General features: G+C 44.2%; 1 protein-coding gene across 2 annotated transcripts in view; it reads left to right on the forward strand.

Moving 5' to 3' along the window:
• Nucleotides 1-2,281, forward strand: part of lancl2 (LanC lantibiotic synthetase component C-like 2 (bacterial)) — a gene marked incomplete at its 5' end in the record, with an annotated part of 35,151 nt that extends 32,870 nt beyond the window's left edge. For both annotated transcript variants that reach the window (XM_084443250.1, XM_084443251.1), the window contains one exon: nt 470-2,281. In XM_084443250.1, the coding sequence (XP_084299376.1) occupies nt 470-546 (77 nt within the window). In that variant the 3' untranslated portion in view covers nt 547-2,281. The remainder of the gene's footprint in view (nt 1-469) is intronic.
• Between the last annotated feature and the right edge of the window lie 7,250 nt (nt 2,282-9,531).

Below are 9,531 nucleotides of genomic sequence, written 5' to 3' on the forward strand. Positions count from 1 at the left end.
TTTGGATTAAGATTAGGGTTAAGGTTAGGGTTTACTAGCCTTCTACACAGGCCGTAGCTGTACTCCATCTAGCCACAACCGAGAAAGGAGAGAGGGGAGAGAGAAGGGGAGAGAGAGAGGAGAGAGAAAAGGAAGAAAGGGGGAGGGAGAGAGGACAGAAGGAGAGAGAGATGAGAGAGAGGATAGAGATAGCCATGAGAGGGTGAATTTCTGTCTCTGTGAGTGCATGAGACCCAGGTAGAACATCTTAGAACACTGCAGTGGTGCTCTTGGCTGTCACACCTGAGCCATCTGCTGAGTGTGATTGGATTGGATGCATGATCCTGTGTCTCCATGGCAACCGGTTTCTGCCTTCGTTGTAGTAGCTTCATGGGCAGTGATTGGTGGGACTTATTTTTTTCTGTCACACGCACACACACACACACACGCATGACGAGCTGTGTCGGCCTGACTGTCCTCTCTCCTCCAGGCATGGCGGGAGCCATCCACTTCCTGTCTGACCTCTCCCAGCCGGATTCCTCCTGCTTCCCCGCCTTCCAGCTCTGACCTCTGACCTGGAGGTCCGGGGGCCGCTACGGAGGACTCTCCTCCCAGCTCTGATCTGGGTGGGGGGCAGATAGGGCTCTAGGAGGAAAGGTGAGGTGGACTCTAAGAGGGAGGGGGGGGTTAGTGGTCCAGGGAGAAAAGATGCCTCTGGAGTTGACCCCTGACCCCTCCACTCCCGCAGACATGAATGCAAAAAAAACACCCCCGCCCTCAAAGCCCTCAGCCTTTAACTCTGTCAACGCCGTAATCTGCGAGTCTAAGTGTGTGTGTGTGTGTGTGTGTATGTGTGTGTGTGTGTGTGTGTGTGTGTGAGAGAGAGAGAGAGAGAGAGAGAGAGGGAGAGAGAGAGGGAGGGAGAGAGAGAGAGAGAGAGAGAAAGAGAAAGATTGTGTGCGTGTGTCTGTCTGTCTGTCACAACGTTATACATGTTGTGTATGGGGAACTGCTGTTTTGTAACCTACAGTCAATTAGTCTATGCATGCTTGTTCTAATTCTCCATCTGGGCCTCATTCTACCATAATGTACCCTACAATACCGCACCATACAATACCGCACCATACAATACCGCACCCTACAATACCACACCCTACAATACCACACCATACAATACCGCACCCTACAATACTACACCATACAATACCCCACCCATCAATTCCACACTCATCAATACCACACCATACAATACCCCATCCATCAATACCACACTCATTAATACCCCACTCTACAATACCACACCCTACCATACCACACCCATCAATACCACACTCATCAATACCACAGCCACCAATACCACACACTATACAATACCACACCCATCAATACCCCACACGTCAATACCACACCCATCAATACCACACCCTACAATACCACATCTTACAATACTACACCCATCAATACCACACCCATCAATACCACACACAACAATACCACACCGAAGAAAACCACACACAAAAAATACCACACCTATTAATACCGCATCCATCAATACCACACACAAAAAAACACACCCTACAATACCACACCCAACAATACCATACCCTGCAATACCACACCCTATAATACCACACCCATCAATACCACACCATACAATACCACACCCATCAATACCCCACCCTACTATACCACACCAATCAATACCATACCCACCAATACCAAAGCCAACCCCACTCATCTCCTCTCCCCTCCCTCTCTCCTCCCCTCTCCATCTCTCTCTCTCCTCCACTCATCCCTCTCTTTCCCTCCCCCTCTCTCTTCCCTTCCTCTACCCTTTCATAGCACCCCCCTCTATGCAGTGTTCTGGTTGTCTTTGCATGGTTTGTCAGAAACGTGTAGCAGTTAGCCATGGAATGTGCCAGCATCGGTCTGTCCGTCTGTCTGTCCGTCTGTGTAACAGTTCCTGAGAAAACGTGGTTTGTCGTGTTTTGTACTGGACTGTTTCTGTCTGTGACTGCCATGCGGAACAGAGGGTTAAGTGTTAAGTGTTTTATGTAGAGGAAAGGACAGGTTTTGACTGTGAGTATGACAGGAGTGATGTTAGCCATGTAAATGTTCATGTTCCCTTAGTGTCCCACATGAATGTTTATGTATGGACCGAAGCACCACAGTGTGATTATAATGATGTCTCCAAGGAACTGTATTCTCCCCTGCTTCTCTCTGACCAGCCACTGCTTGCAAAGTCAAGCAGTTTCATGCAAGGTTTGATATTATTGGAAATAAATAAATCATTTAAAGAGTGTTATGTGTGATTCTGAAGCTTCTTTAAGACTTAAACATGACACCACCTCACCAAACAACATGGGTATTGCAGGCCTGTTTTACCTGGCTCCAGACCCTTAGGGTAAAATTAGAGTCTGTTCTGTATAGTGGACGGGAGAGGTGGTTTCTGTAGGAGGTGAAACCACCCCTCCAGTCCACTATATAGGACAGTCACCTCCTATAGAAACCACCTCTCCAGTCCACTATATAGGACAGTCACCTCCTATAGAAACCACCCCTCCAGTCCACTATATAGGACAGTCACCTCCTATAGAAACCACCCCTCCAGTCCACTATATAGGACAGTCACCTCCTTTAGAGTGTCTAAGCGGAAGCAGGAAGAGCCGTCCCATGGGACCTTATTTCGGAAAAAATATGTACGCTAGTCAATGGTGAAAACAAATAATGTATTGATTCCAGTTGAATTGTGCCATGACCATACACATATGACGTTTGTCAATTGAAAACATAATTTTGCAAGTCAAGAAAGTCACAGTTTGTCATAAAGTAGTTGTTATTCCAGAATTAGTTTAAAATTATTAAAAGAGGTGAAAAGCACTATTAGTCTGGCCATGTTGAGAGCTCCAGGAAGGAGCTGGCATGCGAGATCGGCTTTACAAGGTTTTTTGTGAGTGTTAAAGCCTCTGGAAACTCAAATCCACAAAAGTGTTCTAACTATGTAATTTAGTGTAGTATGTACATAATAAACAACATGTAAAAGTATTAGCAATTACTTTCTATCAAAATTCGAAATATTCTCATTTAAGTTTTTGTAACATTCCTGACAGTGGGTTTGAAATGGGCGTTGTTTAATTCGTTTAATGTGACGTCATTATATCCGAGATCCAATCATTAAAAAATGCAAGTTAGTAAGTCCTACCTCCCCGCTAAATCGCCTCGTCAGCAAAATTGCAGTTAGCTAACATATTTGATCCAGCCTAGTATCTTTGTCTATTTTTATCTATCCATCTACCGGTATCTATTTTTATCTATCCTCTATCTCCCCACCCTGTGCACCATCATGATTGTTTGTGCTGTCCCTGGGTGCTCATCGGTGAGATGACAACAAGTCATTCTTTAGTTTTCCAACTGTGTTGGATTTAGAGAAACAGTGGACCGCGTTTTTGGTGAGCCGTGGTGGAGCAGTCCAGAAACATACCTTCATATGCTGCGCTCATTCATTAAATTCTGCCAGAAAGCCATGGGTTTTGCACAACGGCTATGTCGTAGCTGGAGCAGTACCCTCTCTCCCTCCACTTCAGCCTCTCCCCGATGCCCAGAGCCTAGAGATCGATCATGTAAGTTACTTGCTAATGATAAAGTTTAAGTAAATGTTCCACGTTTATTGTTAACCTCACCTTTTTCGAAAGAAATCTAACATTGTTAGCTTGCCAACTCAGTGCTTTGTAGCTGCTTAGCAGCCTAATAATGTTAGCACTAGCTAGTATGGTTAGAACTAGCTGTTGCTAACTAATTCTACTAATGCAGGGGTGGCCAACCAGAGACTAAGAGCCACAAAAATTACTGTGGTACCACCCAGAGCCACACCATATATACCAGCGTTTCTCAACCTTTTTTTCAGTCACCGCACCCTTCATAAGTACTTAAAATCTCAAGGCACCCCAGTCTAAAATAAGAAGAAAAACGTTATTGATCATTAAATATACATTTAAAGTTAATTTATTTAAAATTAATACATACAACAAGATATTTTCTGACATAATATATTTTGGACTGGGTTGGGTTACGCTGGGCTGGACTGGGCTAGGTTAGGCTGGACTGGACTAGACTGGACTGGACTGGACTGGACTGGGCTGGGCTGGGCTGGGCTGGACTGGGCTGGACTGGGTTAGGCTGGGCTGGACTGGGCTGGGATGGGATGGGATGGGTTAGGCTGGACTGGGCTGGGCTGGGTTAGGCTGGACTAGGCTGGGTTAGGCTGGACTGTGCTAGGCTGGGCTGGGTTAGGCTGGGCTGGACTGGGTTAGGCTGGACTGTGCTGGGTTAGGCTGGGTTAGGCTGGGCTGGACTGGGTTAGGCTGGACTGGGCTGGACTGGACTGGACTGGACTGGACTGGGCTGGGCTGGGTTAGGTTGGACTGGGCTGGGTTGGGCTGGACTGGACTGGACTGGACTGGGCTGGAGATTTGAGGCTTTGAAATGTCCCAATGATGTCTGGCATATCAGACAGAATGGTTTACCATTACGTTCTATGAAGAAAAAATGACTGTCCAACTCGGGTAAAAAATGTCCTGTGTTCATCTTCATATTTTCTTTTCGCTGCGCATTTCTTTCCAGCCATTCTTTGGTTGTGTACAGTAGCCTAGGCTACGTTAGCTTTTGTCGTAAAAGAGAATGCCCCACGCAAAGCTAATTATTTTGTTTACAATTATTTTGTTACCAAGCTGATTTGCTACCTATATGATTGGTTTGAAGTGGTTCTCACGCGACTTCCTCGCGACCTAGCGAAACGAATCATATGGTTTTATACTGCGGTCAAGCCAGCCTTCAATTTGGAAATACAAGTCATGTGGGCCACAGCCAATTCCCCTTTGCGCAAACATTAGCGTCATTACGGTACATCGTTTTTTCTCTTGTAAGGACATACCACCATCGCATTCACCGACAAGTAGTGAAGTCAAATAACTATGGTTTGATTAAAGAAGTGAAAGGCGGTTCTGGTGTGGCATTTCAAAATAAAGGACCTCTAAATTGTCATAACTATATTTCCTTAATATTCAGATTGGAAATAAAAGGAAATCGCCCATAATGCAGCACCTACTCCAATCCAGAGAGCTAGCAGACCACCCCTGGCTCTGGGTATATCCCAGTGATTTTCAGGACATTCTGATGTGGCATTTCAGAATAAAGGCTCTCTAAACTGTTCTATACAACCTACTGTTTCCTGCAATTTCAGATTAGGATTAAAAGGAGACTGCCCATAATGCATCAACACTTTCACTTCAGAGTACTAGTAGACCACCTCAGGGTGTCACCCTGTGATTTATATGACATTCTGATGTGGCATTTCAAAATAAAGGCCCTCTAAACTGTCCTATATGACCTACTGTTTCCTGCAATTTCAGATTAGGATTAAAGGGAGACCGCCCATAATGCATCAACACTTCCACTTCACAGTACTAGTAGACCATCTCAGGGTGTCACCCAGTGATCCTCAGGACATTCTGATGTGACATCTCAAAATAAAGGCCTTCTAAACTGTCCTATACGACCTACTGTTTCCTGCAATTTCAGATTAGGATTAAAAGGAGACCGCCCATAATGCATCAACACTTCCACTTCACAGTACTAGTAGACCACCTCAGGGTGTCACCCTGTGATTTATATGACATTCTGGTGTGGCATTTCAAAATAAAGGCCCTCTAAACTGTCCTATATGACCTACTGTTTCCTGCAATTTCAGATTAGGATTAAAGGGAGACTGCCCATAATGCATCAAAACTTCCACTTCACAGTACTAGTAGACCATCTCAGGGTGTCACCCTGTGATTTATATGACATTCTGATGTGGCATTTCAAAATAAAGGCTCTCTGAACTGTCCTATACAGCCTACTGTTTCCTGCAATTTCAGATTATGATTAAAAGGAGACCGCCCATAATGCATCAACACTTCCACTTCACAGTACTAGTAGACCACCTCAGGGTGTCACCCTGTGATTTATATGACATTCTGATGTTGCATTTCAAAATAAAGGCCCTCTTAACTGTCCTTTATGACCTACTGTTTCCTGCAATTTCAGATTATGATTAAAAGGAGACCGCCCATAATGCATCAACACTTCCACTTCACAGTACTAGTAGACCACCTCAGGGTGTCACCCTGTGATTTATATGACATTCTGATGTTGCATTTCAAAATAAAGGCCCTCTAAACTGTCCTTTATGACCTACTGTTTCCTGCAATTTCAGATTATGATTAAAAGGAGACCGCCCATAATGCATCAACACTTCCACTTCACAGTACTAGTAGACCACCTCAGGGTGTCACCCTGTGATTTATATGACATTCTGATGTTGCATTTCAAAATAAAGGCCCTCTTAACTGTGCTATACGACCTACTGTTTCCTGCAATTTCAGATTAGGATTAAAAGGAGACCGCCCATAATGCATCAACACTTCCCCATCACAGTACTAGTAGACCACCTCAGGGTGTCACTCAGCGATTTTCAGGACATTCTGATCTGGCATTTCAAAATAAAGGCATCTAAACTGTGCTATACGACCTACTGTTTCATGCAATTTTGTTATCGTATCATCTGATCTGAGGCCATGTGTTTTGGACACTCGGGTAAAGAGAGGGGCAAAGCTGTCCACTGATCACCATTTGGTGGTGAGCTGGTTTCGATGGCGGGGGAAGGTCCTGGACAGACCTGGAAAACCCAAGCGTGTAGTTAGGGTGAACTGGGAACGTCTGGAGGAAGAGCCTGTCCGGAGAGATTTCAACTGCCACCTCCGGCTGAGCTTCTCAGGCATCCTTGTGGAGGTTGGGGACATTGATCATGAGTGGTCGGTGTTCAAAGGAAGGAGGACTTTGCGGAACTCCTGAACCCGAATAATCCACCCTCTACAATCAAGGCAGAGCCGGAAGATGATGGGGGGTCATCAATTACCTTGGAGGAGGTCACTGAGGTAGTCAAACTCAAACAAAAGTCAAACAGAATGGATGAATCGACAGTTGAGATTCCTCAACGCGAGGCATTGTTGTGGTTTTCAAATACGGGGTCTTTAGCCTCTGTAATATGATCTTTACACGCCTTTCCCCACTTGCTCCAGCACGCAGACTGGCTATTCTCCGGCTCACATTCTCTGCGCTACGATCGTTGTTGGTGCCGAGAATATTGTCGTCGTCATTCGTCAGCAACAATCTGATCGTAGCGCAGAGAATGTGAGCCGGAGAATAGCCAGTCTGCGCGCTGGCCTGTGCGCATGCGTGCTGGAGCAAGTGGGGAAAGGCGTGTAAAGATCATATTACAGAGGCTAAAGACCCCGTATTTGAAAACCACAACAATGCCTCGCGTTGAGGAATCTCAACTGTCGATTCATCCAATCTGATTGATGAAAACAACCGTTTAGCGGCCGAAAATAGATTTTGAGAAACTGCATTCTCGGTGCCCCGATCACCGTCATTACATGGATATACTGGCTCGCGCTGGATTTTAAATTTCTTCTACAGGCCTCCGAACTACACAAAAGTGATCTTGGTGAGTCAAACTTCTTATAATATGTCGTAAATAAGGTCCAGGTTGTCAAAAACGAGCATTGCCCTTTAAGGGCCAAAACACTGAGGAGAATAATAAGAAAGAAAGAAAGAAAGAAATAGTGGGAATATCACAAGTTATCACAACCTAATAACATAACAAAAAGTATACAAAGAGTGGGCAAATTCAAAGGCATTATGCCTTTGCCGTTGCATTATGGGTGTTGCTCTTTTGATCCTGATTTAACCCTGATTTAAGCAGTTTTTGACACTTTAAAAGGCTTTTATTTTGAGATCCTGCATCAGACGATCACTGGGTGACACCCTGAGGTGGTCTACTAGTGCTTTGAAGTGGAAGTGTTGAGGCATTATGGCCGGTCTCCTTTTAATCCTAATCTGAAATTGCAGGAAACAGTAGGTTGTATTAAATAGTTTAGAGGGCTTTTATTTAGAAATGCCACATCAAAATGTCGTGAAAATCACTGGGTGACACCCTGAGGTGGTCTACTAGTGCTTTGAAGTGGAAGTGTTGAGGCATTATGGCCGGTCTCCTTTTAATCCTAATCTGAAATTGCAGGAAACAGTAGGTCGTATAGGACAGTTTAGAGGGCCTTTATTTTGAAATGCCACATCAGAATGTCCTGAAAATCACTGGGTGACATCCTCCGGTAGTCTACTAGTACTGTGAAGTGGAAGTGTTGATGCATTATGGGCGGTCTCCTTTTAATCCTAACCTGAAATTGCAGGAAACAGTAGGTTGTATAGAACAGTTTAGAGAGCCTTTATTTTGAAATGCCACATCAGAATGTCCTGAAAATCACTGGGATATACCCAGAGCCAGGGGTGGTCTGCTAGCTCTCTGGATTGGAGTAGGTGCGGTATTATGGGCGATTTCCTTTTATTTCTAATCTGAATATTAAGGAAATCTAGTTATGACAATTTAGAGGTCCTTTATTTTGAAATGCCACACCAGAACCGCCTTTCACTTCTTTAATCAAACCATCGTTATTTGACTTCACTACTTGTCGGTGAATGCGATGGTGGTATGTCCTTACAAGAGAAAAAACGATTTACTGTAATGACGCTAATGTTTGCGCAAAGGGGAATTGGCTGTGGCCCACATTACTTGTATTTCCGAATTGAAGGCTGGCTTGACCGCAGTGATTTACTGACAAATCTGCAATAAACTAAAATGGGCAGGAAGAAATGAACAGCGAAACTAGAGAGAGAGAGAGAAACGTTCTTATGGAATGAATGAATTTCATGCTCGCGAGCCGCGGGTTGGCCACCCCTGTACTTATGGATAGAAAAGCATTTTGGAACTCACCATTCAGTGATCGATTAAAATGAATTATTTGGAGATGGCAGGGCTTCTACTGTATTTCTGCATCCTCTGAGAATTGAGTATCTGACGGCTCAAACATATACGGCTGGACTTTTAGTTGCTGTGCATAGTGCGTTGCTAGTTTTGATGAGATTGACATTTTGATCCGCCAATGACAAACAATCAAATCCTGATCTGACGTGCCCACACATTCCTGGGAAATGGTCTAGAGAGCAAAATGAGCCGTTTTTAAACACTTTTTTCGAAGGGTTCTGAACGTTTATTTTAACTCAGATTTTTGTGGATGCTTAAAGAGACACTAACATTTGATATCATTTATGCATTTTTACTATTTCAAGCCAAGTTTCCAGAGGCTTTAAACAAGTGTTATGTCGGCTAGCTAATATTAGCTATCTTGCGAGTTAATTGAGATGAGTAAAATGTATGTTTGACATTTTAAATTGATGGTCATGGCATAATTCATCAGGATCAATAAATTAATTTGCTCACACTGTCCACTACCGTTCATATTTTTTCTGATTTAAGGTCCCATGGGGGTTTTCTCTTCCTGCTTCCGCTTAGGCGCTCTATAGAACCCCCCTCAACGCTCCACTATCCAGAACTGTCCCCTCCTATAGAAACCACCACTCCAGTCTACTATACAGGACAGTCAGGTAGATTATAGG

Source organism: Borostomias antarcticus, assembly GCF_949987555.1.
Source record: "Borostomias antarcticus genome assembly, chromosome: 9".
Classification (NCBI taxonomy): Eukaryota; Metazoa; Chordata; class Actinopteri; order Stomiiformes; family Stomiidae; genus Borostomias; species Borostomias antarcticus.